Source organism: Aquarana catesbeiana, linkage group LG08 (genome assembly GCF_042186555.1).
Source record: "Aquarana catesbeiana isolate 2022-GZ linkage group LG08, ASM4218655v1, whole genome shotgun sequence".
NCBI classification, from domain to species: Eukaryota; Metazoa; Chordata; class Amphibia; order Anura; family Ranidae; genus Aquarana; species Aquarana catesbeiana.
Genome location: NC_133331.1, coordinates 306,707,516 through 306,728,505, shown reverse-complemented (window position 1 = coordinate 306,728,505; position 20,990 = coordinate 306,707,516). Strand labels below are relative to the sequence as shown.

At 41.5% G+C, this 20,990-nt stretch overlaps 2 protein-coding genes across 3 annotated transcripts in view; one reads left to right on the top strand and one right to left on the bottom strand.

The window, feature by feature from the left end:
* LOC141105079 (uncharacterized) overlaps nucleotides 1-20,990 on the bottom strand; it is a 222,784-nt gene that overhangs the window by 64,335 nt on the left and 137,459 nt on the right. The window lies entirely within an intron of this gene.
* LOC141105494 (uncharacterized) overlaps nucleotides 1-20,990 on the top strand; it is a 63,528-nt gene that overhangs the window by 35,578 nt on the left and 6,960 nt on the right. Inside the window, exons 10-18 of the mRNA XM_073595350.1 lie at nucleotides 12,610-12,834; nucleotides 12,944-13,026; nucleotides 19,397-19,540; nucleotides 19,627-19,750; nucleotides 19,867-19,964; nucleotides 20,078-20,216; nucleotides 20,335-20,432; nucleotides 20,553-20,667; nucleotides 20,872-20,969. Of these exons, the coding sequence (XP_073451451.1) occupies nucleotides 12,610-12,834; nucleotides 12,944-13,026; nucleotides 19,397-19,540; nucleotides 19,627-19,750; nucleotides 19,867-19,964; nucleotides 20,078-20,216; nucleotides 20,335-20,432; nucleotides 20,553-20,667; nucleotides 20,872-20,969 (1,124 nt within the window). The remainder of the gene's footprint in view (nucleotides 1-12,609; nucleotides 12,835-12,943; nucleotides 13,027-19,396; nucleotides 19,541-19,626; nucleotides 19,751-19,866; nucleotides 19,965-20,077; nucleotides 20,217-20,334; nucleotides 20,433-20,552; nucleotides 20,668-20,871; nucleotides 20,970-20,990) is intronic.

Genomic DNA, 20,990 nt, shown 5'->3' with positions numbered 1-20,990 from the left:
GAAGAGGGGGTTCTTTGAAAATCTGACTGGGTTTTATCAGTGTAGGGGGTGTAGGGTGTGCTCTCTGAGTGGATGCGTGCATAGGAGAACTCATAAATTCATATCATCAAGTACCTTGATGGAATTTGAGATTAAGCCATTCATCACATGCTCTACTGAGGGGGTCGTTTACCTGCTCTAATGCCCTTGTGGGCTATAGTATGTGGGCAGGACCAAACGCCCCCTCTCGGTTAGACTCCATGAGCATGTGACGAATATAATAAATGGCTTCCCCAAACATCCAGTCTCCAGACACTACTTAGAAGTTCACAATAAGAATCCTGCCAAGCCCATCTTCCTGGGGATTGATAGGTACACCCCTCATTGGAGAGGTGGGTCCTTGGTACGTAGTATCTCGAGACTTGAGATGGCGTGAATACATAGAATAAAATGCTATACCCCTTTTGGGTTAAACGTAGACGTTGACCTGAAAGCATTTATCGATACTTCATAAGCCTTGATATTTTTTATATGTGTACTTGATGTGAACCCTCAGCAGCCATACTTATATTTTTTATAATATATATATATATATATATATATATATATATATATATATATATATATATATATATATATATATATATATATATATATATATATATATATATATATATAATTTTAAATATTTTTTATAATAAATATATATATTTACCGACTCATTGGTAATGTTTGATGTTACTAGACCAGTAGGGATCATTAGAGGTCATTCTTGGTCCCTGTTGGTCTCCTGAACATGTGATTTAGATATTACAAAGTTTTTTTGTGACATTTTGCATTATTTGCTTTTCTTTACCAATGTAGAGGGCGTACTCACTGGCCAGTAGTGATAGACATCTAGCCTTTTATTTTGTGCGCTCTGGATACACTCTAATTGCCATGTGTTACCAGTGGCGATCTATTCTTAATGTGCATTTTTTGGAGTGTTATGACAACTTTCCCCGCCAGTGGGTAGAGCGGGGCTAACACTCAATTATGATTATTTTTATTATGGCCACTTCTGTGCTGGTGCGCAGATGAGGTTTGGTGTTTCTATTGCATTGTTTTTTATATACAATTCTATATTGCTCCTGTCCTCTGCTAGTTTTTTATTTTTATTTTATTTTTTATTTTTTACCCATTTCATACCAGCTTTTATTGGTATTCTAATATAATACCGGTTACCTTTAACCCTGGAATGATGTAATCAGGTCCCGCCACTCAGGTTTCACAATGAGGCGTGGTTGTTTGCAAATGTATTTAATGTGATGAGTCAGTGCGTCGTCCGTTCCCCAGACGATGTCATTTTGAGACGAAACGTGCATCAGGAGGTTGACGTGCTGACGTTAACGCTGTGTACCTCGTCAGCGGACGGGTGTCTGCAAGCCGGCCGGCAATTTTTTATGGATGTTTTACCTTTAGTTTCGTGTAAGTGTAACCTTTAATTTTTAATAAACCTTAATAGCCCGATTTACACTATGGTGAGTTTCTCTCCATTCTCATGGGTTTTTGATCGGTGCCTTGCCATGTATACCCGTTGCTTTGAGATCACCTGGCTTACCTTCGGTGTAGCTACAGAGAGTTGCTGCTGCTGGACTGACCAATCACACAGGCTTTTTAAAGCTTGCCCTCTGGTAAGCGTGCACTCATTGTGGTGGAGGATCACACCAGAGGGTGGTGTCTATGTATCAAGGAGTTTTTTTTCACCTTCACTGTTATCACTGGATTTGTATCACTGGACTGTTTGATTACTTATTGAGGACTTTTCACATTTTATTGTTCTCAGTGGTATCTAGCTTGTTTTTCGTTTCATCACGGTGCTCACTCACTTTTATTTTAACCATTTTGCACAGCTTTCTTTTTTCTATTTTATAAAATAAGGTACCCTGTTCCTCTTGACATTGGCAACAGCAATCTGCCACTTCTGGAAAGATCTTACAAAGCACCGACGGTGTGCGATACCATCGCGTCAGTAGTTTGTAATTCATCTCCTGAATACGTGTACAGATAGATGAACTCAACGAAAGATAAATGATATTGTGATGCTGGGCAGATGTAAATGTCCTGTTCAGATCTCTTTCCCATTTACTGAGACTCAGTAACAGAAAATCCTCTGGAGGTGCTACCAGCAAGGAATATATCTTGGAGAGAGTGTTACAGAGAGGCTCTCCTCCCTCGCGATATATTTCGTACTGTGTCTGCTGTCATCTGTAGTTCTCCGCGGTCCTAATGATCGAAAATAATGACATAGCTGCAATGCTTGCCAGAATTTCAATCTGTATTGACCCTCTGGTTGCATCAATATAGCGATCGTGGGCCAGTTGTCGGCCTCCAAAAAGTGGAAGGCTTGAAAAAGTCCCCTCTCTAATAATCTACGGAAAGGGCCTGTCTCTACACCTGGAGGGAAAATAGGGTTTGCCAGTATAGGAAACAATGGTGATTGTATAGAAGGGAGTCTGGAAGTCCTACAGACCATGGATCCTATTCTAAGAGTAGGGCCTATAGTAGGATGTATCTTAAGGGAGGCTGGTAAATCTGCGTAACCCCACATTGCCCTGTATAGCGGGATCGGACTAGACTGTTGCTCAATAGCCGTCCATAATTTAAAATCTCTGTGCACCAATCGACTACTCTACCAAGGTGAGCAGCTTTATAATATATAAGTGCATCCGGTACCGCTATTCCACCATAGTATTTCGACATCGTCAAAAGTCGTCTTCACAGCCTGGGTTGTTTCTGGGCCCATATGAACTTAGTGAAAAGCGTATTAATTTGGTGTAAGAAAGCTTCTGGAATGGCAATGGGTAATGTCTGGAACAAATACAGATATTTTGGTAGTATGTTCATCTTAATAATGTTACAAAAACCAAACCATGAGTGCAATCCCCCGATGGCATTTGTCTAGCAGAGAGCGAATCGAGCTAAGCAATGGTAAAAAGTTCAGCGCAAAGATATTGGTCAGGTTTGATGGGATATATGTACCCAGATACTTCAATGCAGATGTTGCCCATTTAAATTTAAAATTGGATTGTAAAGTATGACGCAGAAGAGGAGGTAAGGCAATCCCCATACCTTCGGATTTAGTATAATTTATCTTAAAATTTGATAGAGTTCCATAGCTCTCTATAAGGTTAGGGAGTGAAACCTGTGAATTGGTCATTGAAAAGCGTAAATCATCGGCATAGGCTGAGATTTTATATTCAGAGTCTCCTATTTGTAACCCCGAAATATCGGGGTTCAGCCGAATTTTATTCAAGAAAGGCTCCAACGAGAGGGCGAATAACAGGGGTGAGAGGGGACACCCCTGACGGGTGCCGTTCGAGATAGAAAAGGGGTCTGAAAATACCCCATTAATCTTTACCATTTCCTGTGGTGCAGAGTAATCCATTGCAGGATCTGATCCCCAAAGCCCATATGCTTCAGCACCTCAAACATAAAATTCCAGTTCACCCTGTTGAATGCTTTCTCTGCATCAGTACTTAAGAATACACAAGGAGTACCAGTACGATTAGCGTAATGTATCAAATTAAGCGCTTTAATAGTATTGTCTCTCGCTTCGCGGGAAGGGATAAAACCCACTTGGTCCAGATGTACCAACCGGGGGAGCTGGGATTGGAAATGAGAGGCGAGTAATTTAGTAAAAATTTTCTAAGTCTACGTTAAGTAAGGAGATTGGCCGATAGCTGCCACAGTCAGTTGGATCCTTCCCCTCTTTTGGAATAACTGATATGTGTGCCAATAGTGCAGCCGAGGATTATTTAACGGACTGCCCCAATGCGTTAAATACTTTGATCATGTATGGTCCTAACAGTGGCAGAAGAGTCTTATTATATATATATAATCTTCACTACTTTTTGTAGTTCTTCAATTGTTATTGGAGCTTCCAACTCACAGCTGGAAGGTTATATAGGGACGAGTAGAATTCCCCAAATATTTCTTGTTAAAAAAAATTCTTGTTTCTTTTCTTTTCTTGTTAAGAATTCCCCAAATACCTGGGCAATATCTTTTGGCTTGGTGAATGTCTGTCCCTTATTCCCCTTTATATGGGGTATATATGCACGTTGTTCTCTGAGTGCCAATAATTTACCACATTTATCTCCTACTACGTATGAGACTTTCCTACCAGCTTGTATTGATGCCTTAGCTTTAAAACGAAGAAGATCTGATACCTGTCTCCGGAGGTGAGCTAGGTCCTTCCCCATTTGGGGGTCAGGTATCCTATGTTGTATTTATGTTGTATTTCTAAAGCCTGAATTTCAGCAATAAGTTTTGTTGATTGTTCCTCCCAGGCCTTCTTACCACGGGATCCGTGTTTGATAAAGACCACCCTTATAACTGCTTTATGTGCCTCCCACACTATACCTGGGTCACTCCCCAGTATGTCATTTGTCTCAAAATACGCAATAAGTTCTTCAGACACGTCAGTTAGAACCTCGGGGGTCTGTAACAACAAACTCTCATTCAGACGCCAGTGCCTATCCAGGGAATAGAATGAGCTAGATAACGAGAAGCGCATCATGACCGGTGCATGGTCAGACTGGGTTATACATCCTATAGAGATATCTAGAACCGAGGGTAGCAAATGAGGGACTAAAAAGGTGCATTTTCACATTGTCTCCCAATGTATTGGATTTAGTAGGGGTTCCCGAGACCAGAAAAATTATTTCAAGCATTCCTCTAGAGTAAAAAGGTTGAGAGAGGCTGATCTATACTCTCCAACAAAGGTTTCCATGCATTCTTCTGAGGTAAAAAGGTTGAGAGGGGCTAATCTATACCCTCCAACAAAGGTTTTTAAGGGTTCCTCTGGGGTAAAAAGGTTGAGAGAGGCTGATCTAGACTCTCCATTAAAGGTTTATACTTCATTCCCACTTCAATACTGTATATATCAATAGGTCCATGCATACGTCACCTCATTACATAAAGTAATCGTCCATTGAAGACCCAATATAGTCAGGGCAGGGTGATGCTTGTTGACCCCACAGAAAATGTTAATTAATACATTTCATCTCCATGGTCAGATGTGATTTCCAATTTTCATAAAGGTTGTGTAAAGCCTGATTTTTCGCTGTACCCATCGAAGATATGTTGTTTTTCCATATGTCCCTATTCAATCCTTAATAAAAACGACTGAACAAGAATATTCCCGTTTTTGCCATCTTGGTTCTCTTCTTCATGGTCACCTTGATGGTCTCCATAATTTCACAGTCATTCATCTCCATGAATGATACAGAAGCCTTCCCTGTCAGTAGCTTACAGAGTATGTCAGTGATCAGTCCTGTCATAGTCACGATTGCTTCTCTCCTCGTCACAGAGATTATTCTGGTCAGTGCTGCAACAGTTCAATCCATCTCTGTAGGTTTAGAAGGTATCACTGTTATTTTTATCATCTTCAAATCCACAGCAAAGGATGTTGGCATTGCTCATGTATTTAACATCTTGGGTGGGTCATTTTGGCGGTCAGTGGAGAAGGGATTCCTTACATGGGTGATCAGAGGAGAAGCCCCCTTACATTGGTGGATAATGGAAAAGCCCCCTTACAATGGCAATCGGTAAAGAAGACCTCTTTCCTTTTGTGGTCAGTAGAGAAATGTATTCTTACATCGGTGGTTGGTAGAGCAGTCCAGCTTAGATTTATGATCAGTGGAGAAGACCCAATACATTGTTGGTGAGTAGAGAAGTGTCATCTTACATTGGTGGTCAGTAGAGAAGTCCTCCTTACATTCGTGATCAGTGGAGAAGTCCTACTCATAATGGTAGTCAGTAAAGAAGTGTCAGCTTGCATTGGTGGCCAGTAGAGAAGCCCCCACTTACATTGGTTGTCAGTGGAGACATGTCATCTTACTTTGGTATCCGGTAGAGAAGTGTCATCTTGCATTGATCAGCAGAGCAGTGTCATATTACATTGGTGGTCAGTTAAGAAGCCACCCTTACATTGGTGGTCAGTAAAGAAGCCCCCCTTACATTTGTGGTCAGTAGAGAAGACCCGTGGTCAGTAGAGAAATGTCCTCTTACTTTGGTGGTTCGTGGAGAAGCTCTCCTTACATTGGTGGTCAGTAGATAAATGTCCTCTTACTTTATTAATCAGCAGGGACATGTCATCTTACATTGATATCAGTAAAGAAGTCCCCCCTTACATTGGTAGTTAGCAGAGATGTGTCATCTTACATTGGTGGTCAGTAGAGAAGCTCCCCTTACATTGGTAGAGAAGCTCCCCTTACATTTGTGGTCAGTAGAGAAGTGTCATCTTACATTGGTGGTCAGTAGAGAAATCTGCCTTAAACTGGTGGTCAGTAAAGAAGTCCCCCTTACATTGGTGATCAGTGGAAAAGTCCTCCTCACAATGGTAGTCAGTAAAGAAGTGTCATCTTACATTGGTGATCAATGGATATGTCCCCCTTACAGTACATCAGTGGTCAGTAGAAAAGCTCCCCCTTACATTGGTGGTCAGTAGAGAAGCTCCCCCTACATTGGTGGTCAGCAGAGACATGTCCTCTTACTTGTAGTGTGCATAGAGCAGTTCACATGACCTTATCCAATATGTACTGCCTGGGAACAAACGGAAGTGAGGGGGAAAAGGAAAGATTCGGGAGCTCACGAAGGATATTACAAGGGGGCATAAAAAATAAAGTAAGAAAGATTTAATGAAAAACAGATTACAGGGCCATTACGTACTAGAAAAGGATATCGTTTAGCATTACTTTAATGTTATGCTGACGTTACAATTGACACAAACCATTTTCTTTCTTATTTCTAACAATTTATTCCCAATAAGAACCAAGGAAATAGAAATATATGTATCCAAATTGGCTACCAAATCAGGTTGGGTCCTATTAATAGAGACGAGCAATGTCATGTGACCTCCCAGAATCTTCTACGCATCTACGGCAATCCCCAACGATAGACGATCTCCAGGGTGATTCACATATTGTCCACCAGTTGGCAATCACAGCTACTTTTTGGTGAATTACACACACAGGAAGTGATGTAATCTAGAAACAGGAAGTTCCGGGTGAGAGGTCAGACTACTAAAGATAAGGACGTGCTGCGTTAGCTTAGAGCAAAGGTTCTTTTTCACTGACAGGAAGTGATGTCACGTACAGACAGGAATTTCCAAGCGAGTTGGAAGGAAGTGGAGAGGAGGCAGTGGTGGGACTGGCAGACGAGGTAATAAGATATTATTATTATTAATACTGGATAACCCCCCCATCATGTCTGTCCTCTTCATCCATTGTCAAGTCATTTTGATGTCTTTTTTATCTCTAGTGAATGTTGCCATCTAATATACAAGCTAAGTACCTCTTTCCTTCTGTATCTGAGTGTTTAATAAGCAGGTCAGCAGCAGGACAGGTTTAATGGGGGATAATGGGTATTAATGATGTATGTCTAACTTTAAATAGGTCTAACCGGTGTATGTCTAACTTTTATTTTATCTATCGGGATGGGGTGACATAATACGAGGTGGTTTAGGTGCACACTGTTTGCTGTGAACAAAAGGTCAGAAGTAAAGCTATGATTCGAGCACCACAAACCTAAAAAAAATCCCTCTTAATATACAATAAATATCAATGTACCTCCAAAAAAAGAAATAATAACCCCAAAATACCACCCTAAGCAACAAAAGCCAGCTTATTTTATAGGATGGTCTTTCAATTTAAAAAAAAAAAAAAAAAAGCAGTTTGCTATGGACAACCAACGTGTCCCAAAGTCAACCACATCCTAAGTTAGGAAGACCCAAAATTGAATCTCAATGATCCCTGATGATACTTACCTTTTAGGGTGTGTGAAGACGTTGTGAACATAGAGGGGAATCACACATGACAATGTTCCTCACCACTGAAATTTACAAGAGTTGGGTTATTTTTTTTTTGGGTCTGTTGGTCATTGGTAAAAGGGTTGTTAAAAATCCAGCCACGCCAATTTGGCCAAAAATTTGTCCATTTGGGTGAATTTGAATCTCAATGATCCCTGATGATACTGAGGCAGAAAATGGGTGATTGCCCAAGATGTAGCAACCATAATGGTCACTGACCCTGAGATTGACAGTAGTCTAATGCCACGTACACACGAGCGGACTTCTTGTCGGACTGAACCCCGAAGGACTTTTCAACGGAGTTCCAACGAAACGGACTTGCCTACACACGATCACACCAAAGTCCGATCATTTCGAACGTGATGCTGTACGACCGGACTAGAATAAGGAAGTTCATAGCCAGTAGCCAATAGCTGCCCTTGCGTTGTTTTTGGTCCGTCGGACTAGCATACAGACAAACTGATTTTTCGATAGGAATCGAGTCCATTGAAAAGATTTGAAACATGTTCTATTTCTAGGTCCGTCTGAATTTTTGACAGAAAAGGTCCGATGAAGGTCCGATGAAGCCCACACACGATCGGAATGTCAGACGGAATCGTTCCGTTGGACCTATTCTGCCGGAAAGTCCGCTCGTGTGTACGCAGTATTAGTAAAGACCTTTTAGAGTGTGCGAAAAGCTTGTGAAATGCGGGGGGGAATCACACAAGACAATGTTCCTCACCACCAAAATTTACAGGAGCATGGTTTCCTAACTGACCTTAAAGGGGTTGTAAAGGTAAAATTTTTGGGCAATATCTGATCTATATGCAATGTAGATCATGAATCTAGATGTTATTTGTACAGAAATGATTTAGTTACCTGTTAATTCCGCTTTATCAGCACTTTCTCCGTCCTCTCTGTATATTCTCCTCTACTTCCTGGTTTTCGAGCACGCTCCCTGCATCTACGTCACGGCTTCAAAGGAACTACAATTCCCTTGATGCTTAGCGGCATCGCGCATGCGCGGTGCTGCTTTTTCGGCATGAGAAAACGAGAACGAGCCTAGTTCTTATTTCTGCCTTGCGCAGACGCCAGACGCCTCCCAGTTAACACGCCCATTCCCGCCTCCCCAGCACGCCCATAGTCGGAGCTACAGCGTCTTAAACACGCCCTCGGCACACAGCGTCTCCAGCAGGGATGTAGTCCCAAGGGAGGGGGCGAGCAGGCATAGTAACCCCCATGGAAGAACGGCTCGAATGAGGGGGTAAGCTTACAGAGGAGGAACAGGAAGTTGCCAATTCACACACAGAAAACAAGCATTTACAAGGGAAAAACAAAGGAAAAGCTGAGTGAACCAACAGTACACTAGCTTAAAGGAACATATTTAGAAAATAAAAAACAAACCTTTAGTATCACTTTAATCTCTCCACATGCAGTTTGTCGGCTTTTCTCATCCTTTCCTTAGAGCAGCTTTCATTTCATTGACATAATGGCAGCTCTGAGCCCAACCCTCCATCCCTTTTATAGAGAGGGAGCTGGGTTATGGCTCCTTCACATCTGCTAGCCATGGGTCAAAGGGATGTTAAAAATTTGACTATGTCAATTTGGCCAAAAATGTGTCCATTTTGGGTGAATTTGAATCCCGATGATCTGGAGGCAGAAAATAGGTGATTTCCCGTGATGTAGCAATAAAAACGGTCACTGAGCTTGATAGTCATCCTAGTAAAGACCTTTAGGGTGTGTGAAGACCTTGTGAACATGGGGGGAAATCCCTCAAGACAATGTTCCTCACCACCAAAATTTTACAGGAGCACAGTTTCCTAACTGACCGTAATCTGTTTATGCAGTTTGTCGGATTTTCTCATCCTTTCCTTAGAGCAGTGTGGAAGCTCTGAGCCCAACCCTCTATCCTTTATAGAGGGGGCGCTGGGTTATGGCTCTTTCTCACCTGTTGGCCAAGGGTCAAAGGGTTGGAAAAAATCCAGCCACGCCAATTTGTCAAAAAATGTGTCCATTTGGGTAAATTTGATCCCGATGATACAGAAGCAGAAAATGGATGATTGCCCATGATGTAGCAATAAAATTGTCACTGAGCTCAAAAGTAGTCCTAGTAAAGACCTTTGGGGTGTGTGAAGATCTTGTGAACATGGGGGGCAAATCACACAAGACAATGTACCTCATCACCAAAATTTAGAGGAGCACAGTTTTATAACTGACCGTATTCTCTCTGTATACAGTTTGTCGGCTTTGCTCATCCTTTCCTTAGAGCAGCTTCCATTTCATTGGCACCGTGGCAGCTCTGAGCCCAACCCTCCATCCTTTATAGAAACACACAAGACAATTTTCCTCACCACCAAAATTTACAGTAGCACAGTTTATTAATTGACTGTAATCTCTCCAGTTTGTCGGCTTCCTTATCCTAACCTACAGCAGCCTTCAATTCATTGGAGCTAAGGTGGCTTTGAACCCAGCCCTCATCCTTTATAGAGAGGGAGCTGGGTAATGGCTCTTTTGGGTCTGGTGGCCATGGGTCAAAGAGTTGTCAAAAATCTCAATCACCTGAATTAGGCCAAAAATGTGTATATTTGGGTGAATTTGAATCCCGATTATATGGAGGCAGAACATGGGTGATTGTCCATAATGTAGCAATCAAAATAGTCACTGAGCTTGATAGTCTTCCTAGTAAAGACCTGTAGGGTGTGTGAAGAACTTGTGAACAAGGGGGGAAATCACACAAGACAATGTTCCTCACCACCAAAATTTACAGGAGCTGTTATCATTCTTTTGGGTCTTTTCAGGCCATGGGTAAAAGGGTTGTTGAACATATGGCCACACAAATATGGCCAAAAACTTATTCATTTGGGTGAATTTTAATCCTGATGATCCCCAATAGAATGGAGGCAGAAAATGGTTGAATGCCCATGATGTAGCAATGAAAATGGTCTTTAAGCTCGATAGTCGCCCTACTAAAGACTTTTAGGGTGTGTGAAGACCTTGTGAACATGGTGGGGAAAAGCTCAAGACAATGTTCCTCACCACCAAAATTTACAGGAGCTGGGTTATGGTTCTTTTGGGTCTGCTGGCCATAGATGAAAAGGTTAAAAATTCAGGCCCCGGCGATTTGGCAATAAATGTGTCCATTTCAGTGAATTTGAATCCCGATGATCCCCAATAATATTGAGGCAGAACATGGATGATTGCCCATGATGTAGCAACCAAAATGGTCAATGAGCTTGATGGTAGTCCTAGTAAAGACCTTTTAGGGTGTGGGAAGACCTTGTGAACATGGGGGAGCACAGTTTCCTAAATTGCCATAATCTCTCCGTATGCAGTCGGCTCTTCTCATTTCATTAGCACTATGGCAGCTCTGAGCCCAACGCTCCATCCTTTATAGAGAGGGGGCTGGGTTATGGCTTCTTCACATCTGTTGACCTTGGGTCAAAAGGTTGTTAAAAATTCAGCCACGCCAATTTGGCCAAAAATGTCCACTTGGGTGAATTTGAATCCCAATGATCCCTAATGATATGGAAGCAGAAAATGGGTGTTTGCCCATGATGTAGCAATCAAAATGGTCACTGAACTGTAGAGAAGTGTCATCTTACATTGGTGGTCAGTATAGACGCTTTCCTTACATTTGTCATTAGAGAAACACCCCCCCTCCTCACATTGGTAGTTAGTAGAGAAGTGTCATCTTACATTATTGATCAGTAGAGAAGTGTCATCTTACATTATTGATCAGTAGAGAAGTGTCATTGTACATTGGTGATCAGTAGAGAAATGTCTGCTTACATTGGTAGTCAGTTTTGAAGTTCCCCTTACGTTGGTGATCAGTAGAGAAGCCCCCTTACATTGGTGGTAAGTAGAGCAATGTCATCTTACTTTGGTAGTCAGTGTAGAAGTGTTCTCTTATTTTGGTAGTCAGTAGAAAAGTGTCCTCTTACACTGGTGGTCAGTAGAGAATTGTCACTGTAGAGCAATGTCCTCTTTGGTAGTCAGTAGAAAAGTGTAATTTTTCATTGGTGGTCAGTCACAAAGTTCCCCTTTATAGTGGTGGTCAGTAGAGAAGTGTCCTCTTACATTGGTGGTCAGTAGAGAAGTGTCATCGTAGCACAATATCCTCTTACTTTGGTAGTCAGTAGAAAAGTGTCATCTTACAATGGTGATTAGTGGGGAAGCCCCCCCTTACATTGGTGGAAAGTAGAACAATGTCCTCTTACTTTATTAGTCAGTAGAAAAGTGTCCTTTTACATTGGTGGTCAGTAGAGAAGTGTCCTCTTTGGTAGTCAGTCGTAAAGTACCCCTTACATTGGTGGTCAGTAGCAGTGCTTGTTCTATAGAAATAGAAGTGAGAGGGAAAAGGAGAGGTTCGGGAGCTCATGGAGGATGCTACAAGGAGGCATAAAACACAAAGTAAGAAACCATTTCATGAAAAACAGATTACAGGGCAATTAAGTAGTGGACGTGTATGGACTATTGTTGGAAAAATAAGGATATCGTTTAGCGTCGCTTTAACCATTTTTTTTCCCCCGCGTGCTTCACAATGTGGCATCGAAGGGAAAATAAAGCTCTCCTAAAACACACACGTTCCGTTTTGAGCGTTACCATTCCTCTACATTACATAAAAGTCACACTAATGTGATATAATGTAAGTCGTCAGACTTGCTGATTTATATATTGCTTTAAATATGGGAGGGGGAGGGGGTGCGAAAACTACATAAATGACAAAAATTTCTAACAATTTATTCCCAATAAGAATCAAGAAAATAGAAATATATGTATCTCTAAATTGGCTACCAAATCAGGTTGGGTCCTATTATTAGAGACCAGAGCGATGTCATGTGAACTCCCAGAATCCCCTTCGCCTCTACGGCAAGCCCCAACGATAGACAATCTCCAGAGTGGTTCACGTATTGTCCACCAGTTGGCGATCACAGCTATTTTTGGAGGATTGCACACTCACACAGGAAGTGATGTAACCTACAGACAGGAAGTGATGACATCTAGAAACAGGAAGTTCCGGGTGAGAGGTCAGACTACTAAAGATAAGGACGTGCTGCGTTAGCGTAGGTCAAACTGTCTTTTTCACTGGCAGGAAGTGATGTAACATTGGCAGGAAGTGAGGTAAAATGACGGCAGGAAGTGATGTCTCGCACAGACAGGATTTTCCAGGCCAGTTGGAAGGAAGTGGAGAGGAGACGTTGCTGGGACTGGCAGACGAGGTAATAAGATATTCTTATTAATACTCGATAACCCCCCCCATGTCATGTCTATCCTCTTCATCCATTGTCAAGTTATTTTAATGTCTTTTATCTCTAGTGAATGTTGCTATCTAATATAAAAGCCAAGTACCCCTTTCCTTCCGCATCTGAGTGTTTAGTAAGCAGGTCAGCGGCAGGACAGGTTTAATCTGGGATAATAGGTGTAAATGATGTATCTCTAACTTTAAATAGGTCTAACCGGTGTATGTCTAACTTTTATTTTATCTATGGGGATGGGGGTGACATAATGTGAGGTGGTTTAGGTGCACATTGCTTGCTGCGAACAAAAGGCAATCCCAAGAACAGATGGTCAGAAGTAAAGCTATGCTTCAAGCACCACAAACCAAAAAAAAACCTCCCTATTAATATACAATAAACATCAATATATCAATATCAACAGTACTCCTAGTAAAGACTTTTAGGTTGTGTGAAGACCTTGTGAACATGGGGGGGGGGGGAAATCACACAAGACAATGTTCTTCACCACCGACATTTGCAGTCACATACTGCAGTTTCCTAACTGACCGTAATCTCTATCTATGCAGTTTGTCAGCTTTTCTCATCCTTTTCTTACAGCAGCTTTAATTTCATTGGCACAATGGCATCTCTGAGCCAATCCCTCCATCCTTTATAACAAGGGAGCTGGGTTATGGCTCTTTTACGCCTGTTGGCCATGGGTCAAAAGGTTGGTAAAAATTCAGCAACGCCAATTTGGACAAAAATGTGTCCATTTGAGTAAATTTAATCCTGATGATATGGAGGCAGAAAATGGGTGATTGCCCATGATGTAGCAATCAAAATGGTCACTGAGCTTGATAGTCATCCTAGTAAAGAACGTTAGGGTGTGTGAAGACCTTATAAACATGGGGGGAATCACACATGACAATGTTCCCAATGTTCCTTACCACTGAAATTTACAGGAGCTGGGTTATGGTTCTTTTGGGTCTGTTAGCCATGGGTAAAAGGGTTGTTAAAAATTCGGCCACACTAATTTGGCCAAAACTATTTCCATTAGGGTGAATTTGAATCTCAATGATCCCCGATGATATTGAGGCAGAAAATGGGTGATTGCCCGTGATATCGCAAACTAAATGGTCACCAAGTTCAGTAGCAGTCCTGGTAAAGACCTTTTAGGGTGTGTGGAGACCTTGTCAACATGGAGGCTAATCACACAAGACAATGTTCCTCACCACCAAAATTTACAGGAGCACGGTTTCCTAACTGACCTTAATCTCTCTAAATGCGGTTTGTCTGCTTTTCTCATCCTTTCATTTCATTGGTAGCACTGAACCCAACCCTCCACCCTTTATGGAGAGGGAGCTGAGTTATGGCTCCTTCACATCTGTTGGCAATGGGTTAAAAGGGCTGTTAAAAATTCTGCCATGCCAATTTGGCCACAAATGTGTCCATTTGGTGAATTTGAATATCAATGATATGGAGGCAGAAAATGGGTGATTGCCTATGATGTAGTAATCTAAATGTTGACTGAGCTTGATAGTCGTCCTAGTAAAGACCTTTAGGGTGTGTGAAGACCTTGTAAACATGGGGGGGGGGGGGGGGGAATCACACATGACAATGTTCCTCACCACTGAAATTTACAGGAGTTGGGTTATTTTTTTTGGATCTGTTGGTCATGGGTAAAAGGGTTGTTAAAAATCCAGCCACGTCAATTTGGCCAAAAATGTGTCCATTTGGGTGAATTTGAATCTCGATAATCTCTGATGATATTGAGGCAGAAAATGGGTGATTGCCCATGATGTAGCAAACAAAATGGTCATTGACCCTGACTGTGCTCCTAGAAAAGACCTTTAGATTGTGTGAAGACCTTGTGAATATGGGAGAAATCACACAAGATAACGTTCCTCACCACCAAATTTTGCAGGCACAGTTACCTAACGGATCCTTGTTCCTTTATAAAGAGGGTCAAAGGGTTGGTAAAAATTCAGCCAGGCCAATTTGGCCAAAAATTTGCCCTGATCATATGGAGGCAGAAAATGGGCGATTGGCCATGATGTAGCAATCAAAATGGTCTTTGAGCTTGATAGTCATCCTAGTAAAGACCTTAAGGGTGTTTGTTTGAAGAACTTGTGAACATGGGAGAAATCACAAAAGACAATTTTTTAATTACCACCGAAATTTACAGGAGCACAGTTTCCTAAATGGCCGTAATCTCTCCGTATGCAGTTTGTCGGCTTTTCTCATCCTTTCCTTAGAGCAGCTTCCCTTTCATTGGCACTATGGCAGGTCTGAGCCCAACCCTCCAACCTTTATAAAGAGGGAGCTGGGTTATGACTCCTTTACAGCTATTGGCCATGAGCCAAAGGGTTGTTAAAGATTCAGCCATGCCAATTTGGCCAAAAATGTGTCCACTTGGGTAAATTTGAATCTCAATGATCCCCAATGATTTGGAGGCAGAAAATGGGTGATTGCCCATGATGCAGCAATCAAAATGGTCACTGAACTGTAGAGAAGTGTAATTTTACAATGGTGGTCAGAGAAGCCCTCCTTACATTGGTGGTCAGTAGAGAAATGTCCTCTTACTTTGGTAGTCATTTGCAAAGTTCTCCTTACATTGATGGTCAGTAGAGAAGTGTCATTGTACATTGGTGGTCAGTAGAGAAGCCCTCCTTACATTGGTAATCAGAAGAGAAGTGTCACTTTACATTGGTGGTCAGTAGAGAAATTTCCTCTTACTTTGTTAGTCAGTCGCAAAGCTCCCCCTACATTGGTGGCCAGTAAATAAGCTCCTCCTACATTGGTGGCCAGTAGAGAAGCTCCCCCTACATTGGTGGCCAGTAGAGGAGCTCCCCCTACATTGGTGGCTAGTAGAGAAGCTCCCCCTACATTGGTGGTCAGTAGAGATATGTCCTCTTATTTTGGTAGTCAGTAGAGAAGTCCCCCTTACATTTGTGGTCAGTAGAGAAGTGTCATATTACATTGGTAGTCAGAGAAATGTCCTCTTAAGTTGGTGGTCAGTAGAGACCTGTCATGTTACCTTGATGATTAAATATTCAGGTATGTATTCTTGATTTAAAAAAGCATTCTTCTTAGCCTTTTTTTTACTGCTGTGATCCGACTTCCTGTTAGGGGGTGGCTATGTTCGTTCTCCTTGGTCCCACTGTATGTAGGAACCCACCCTCTCTTGCTTGCCCCCCCAAGATGGACTACAAATTACGGGATCTATAGTGTGCATAGAGCAGCACCCATGACCCCAACTAACATGCAGTACTTGTTCTATACAAATGGAAATGAGGGGGAAAAGGAAAGGTCTGGAAGCTTACGGAGGATGTTACAAGGAGGCATAAAACGTAAAGTGTGAGACAATTTAATGAAAAACAGATTACAGGGCCATTAAATTGTGGATGTATATGGATGATTTTTGGAAAAATAAGGATATCGTTTAGCGTCACTTTAATGCTACATTGACGTTACAATTGACACAAATCCATTTTTTTTCCTGTGTGCTTCCCAATGTGACAACAAAAGACTAATAAAGCTCTCCTAAAACACACACATTCCCTTTGAGCATTACCATTCCTCTACATTACATAAAAGTCACACTAATGTAATATAATGTAAGTCGTCAGACTTGCTGATTATATATTGCTGTAAATATGGGAGGGGGAAGGGGGTGCGAAAACTACATAAATGCCAAAAATTTCAAGAAAATGCATTTTCTTTCTTACTTCTAACAATTTATGCCCAATAAGAACCAAGAAAATAGAAATAGATGTATCCAAATTGGCTACCAAATCAGGTTATATTAAGAGACAATAGCTATGTCATGTGACCTCCCAGAATCCTCTTCGCCTCTACGGCAAGCCCCAACAATGGACGCTCTCCAGGGTGATTCACATATTGTCCACCAGTTTGCGATCACGGCTACTTTTGGTGGATTGGGTGCACAAACAGGAAGTGATGTAACCTACAGACAGGAAGTGATGACATCTAGAAACAGGAAGTTCCGGGTGAGAGGTCAGACTACTAAAGATAAGGACGTGCTGCATTAGCGTAGGACAAACAATGCTTTTCACTGGCAGGAAGTGATGTAACATTGGCAGGAAGTGAGGTAAAATGACGGCAGGAAGTGATGTCACGCACAGACAGGAATTTCCAGGCGAGTTGGAAGGAAGTGGAGAGGAGACGTTGCTGGGACTGGCAGACGAGGTAATAAGATATTCTTATTAATATATGATAATTCTCATTGTCATGTCTGTCCTCTTCATCCATTGTCAAGTCATTTTGATGACTTTTATCTCTAGTGAATGTTGCTATCTAATATAACAGCTAAGTACCTCTTTCCTTCCGCATCTGAGTGTTTAATAAGAAGATCAGTAGCAGGACAGGTTTAATCGGGGATAGTGGGTATAAATGGTGTATGTCTAACTTTAAATAGGTCTAACAGGTGTATGTCTAACTTTTAATTTATCTATGGGGATGGGAGTGAGATAATGTGAGGTGGTTTAAGTGCACACTGTTTGCTACGAACAAAAGGCAACTCCAGGAACAGATGGTCAGAAGTAAAGCTATGCTTCGAGCAGGACAAACCTAAAGAAAAAAAATCCCTATTAATATACAATAAATATACCTAATAAATAAAATAACCCCAAAATGTCACCCTCAGAAACAAAAGCCAGCTTATTTTTTAGGATGGTCCACCAATAAAATCTAAAAAAAAAGCAGTTTGCTATGGACAGGAAAAATGCCCTGAAGTCAACCACATCCTAAGTTAAAAAGCCCCCAATAATATGAGCGCCCAAAAATAAAGAAGGCAGAAAATGGGTGATTGCCCATGATGTAGCAATCAAGATAGTCACTGAACTTGATGGTCGTCCTAGTAAAGACCTTTAGGGTGTGTGAAGACCTTGTAAACATGGGGGAAATCGCACAAGACAATGTTCCTCACCACCAAAATTTACAGGAGTTGGGTTATGGTTCTTTAGGGTCTGTTGGTCATGGGTAAAAGGGTTGTTAAAAATTCGGCCACCCCAATTTGGCCAAAAATTTGTCCATTTGGGTGAATTTAAATCTTGATGATCCCCAATGATATTGAGGCAGGAAATGGGTGATTGCCCATGATGTAGCAACCAAAATGGTCACTGACCCTAACAGTACTCACAGTAAAGACCTTTAGGTTGTGTGAAGACCTTGTGAACATGGGAAATCACACAAGACAATGTTCCTCACCAACAGTACTCATAGTAAAGACCTTTAGTTTGTGTGAAGGCCTTGTGAACATGGGAAATCACACAAGACAATGTTCCTCACCACCAAAATTTGCAGGCACATAGTTTGCTCGCTGACCATAATCTCTCTGTGTGCAGTTTGTCGGCTTTTCTCATCCTTTCCTTAGAGCAGCTTTCATTTCATTGGCACAATGGCAGCTCTGAGCCCAACCCTCCATCCTTTATAGCGAGGGAGCTGGGTTATGGCTCTTTTACACTTGTTGGCCATGGGTTAAAAGGTTGGTAAAAATTCAGCGACGCCAATTTTGGCCAAAAATTTGTCCATTTGAGTAAATTTAATTCCAATGATCCCTGATGATATGGAGCCAGAAAATGGGTGATTGCCCATGACGTAGCAATCAAAATAGTCACTAGGCTTGATAGTCATCCTAGTAAAGACCTTTAGGGTGTGTGAAGATCTTGTGAACATGGGGGGAATCACATAAGACAGTGTTCCTTGCCACCAAAATTTACAGGAGCTGGGTTATGGTTCTTTTGGGTCTGTTGGCCATGGGTAAAAGGGTTGTTAAAAAATATGGCCACACAAATTTGGCCAAAAATGTGTCCATTTGGGTAAATTTAAATCCCGATGATCCCCATAGATATGGAGACAGAAGATGGGTGATTGCCCATGGTGTGCAATTAAAATGGTCACTGAGTTTGATAGTCTTTCTAGTAAAGACATTTAGGGTGTGTGAAGACCTTGCGAACATGGGGGGAAATTACACAAGACAACGTTCCTTACCACCAAAATTTACAGGATTGGGTTACTGTTCTTTTTTCATGGTTCTTTTGGGTCTGCTGACCATGGATAAAAGGGTTTTACTAAAAATTTGGCCACACAAATTTGGCCAAAAACATATCCATTTGGGTGAATTTGAATCCCAAAGATTCACCACAAATTTATGGTCTCGTGAATTCAAACCTCCACCCATAGGGATCATCAACCTGCTGACAAGAGGGGTGAGAAGGATTCTGGGGAGGTCACATAATATCACTCTTATCTCTATTATAAAAAAAAAAAAAAAAAAAACACAGACCTGACCAGAGTTGAGGAGGATTCTGGGACTTTAGGTAATATATTTTTTGCTGTTATTTTTATACAGCTTTATAAAGTGTTGAAGACATCTGGGGAGTGGCTGACAGAAGACCTCACCAAAGACCATTCACCATCACGGTTCCTCTCTGATTCTTTAGAAAAACAACCAGAAGATTATTTAAGCAATCAACAAGGCCAGTTGAAGGACAAGGTGAGCGGTGCTGGGAATTCTGGGACATTACCCAGTAACAGACAAGGGATGTGTCTGGATGGTGACTGTATCATTGTGTGTTTCAGGTCTCTATAGGGTGTCGGGATGTCACTGTCTATTTCTCCACGGAGGATTGGGGGTATTTAGAAGGACACAAGGATCTCTACAAGGACGTCATGATGGCCAATCGGCCACCCCTCACAACACCGGGTAAGAGGAGACTTTATTGTAAAGGAGAGAGCAGTACGGAGGGTCCACCTAGATCCCCCATCATCTGATAAACACATAGAAACAATGTATTCAGTCAGTGTGTGTGTTTCCTACAGATGGATCCAGTAATAGGAACCCACCAGAGAGATGTTCCCGTCCTCTGTATTCCCGGAATTTCACACAGGAAGATCACAACTATGCACACCATTATCAGGTTGGTGGAATCTAGAACAAGAAAGTTGACTTAACAATGCAAGACCCTACGAGCTGATGTGACTTTGTAAAATTAAATCTTATGTTTTCCATCCATTTTTTTTTTTGGCTTAGGGTAAAGATCTGATTGATTTAAAAGTTGAGGTCCAAGTAGAAAAAGAAGAAACGTATTTGAGGGGTGAAATGATGCTGCAAAGAGAGAAGGAATCTTTCCATGCCTTTATTAAGAATCATCTGGCTCTTACATTACCAAGTAAGAGGATACTTTATTGTAAAGTAAAGAGCAGTATGGAGGGTCCACCTAGATCCCCCATCATATATGATAAACACATAGAAACAATGTATTCAGTCAGTGTGTGTGTTTCCGACAGATGGATCCAGTAATGAAAACCCACCAGAGGGATGTCCCAGTTCTCTGCATCCCCGGGATTCTACACAAGAAGATCACAACTATGCACAACTTTATCAGGTAGATGGAACAGAACATCTGGAATATATATGGTCACCCTTTTAGATGAAGTCCAGATCTTATAGGCTGATGTTCTTTCTGAAGTATTAATACAGTTTTTTCAATATTTTGTTGTTGAAGTGTGAACATGTGATGAGTGTGATGAAAGCTGACAGTAAAGCAAAAAAAGAAGAAATGATTCGTTTGAGGGGCAATCAGCAGTCAACGGAACGATCTTCTCTGCTTATCACCAAAGGTGAGTGTAAATGTTATACACATCAATGGTTTATATTTACTTTATTTTTTTTAGAACCTATCCTAAAAGAAGCATGTAGGTGGTCATTAATTTCATCCTTTTGAAAATCTCAATTACCTGGCTGAAGAGAGATTTGTTTATTGGAAGATGCAAAATAGAGGTCCACTTACATCCTCTATTATCCCCTATAACTCTTTCTTACAGATGGATCCAATAACGGGAACAAACCAGAGAGATTTCTCCGTCCTCTGTATTCCTGGGATTCCACACAGAAAGCTCTTACTATCCCTCACCATCATCAGGTAGGCTGAACTGACCATATA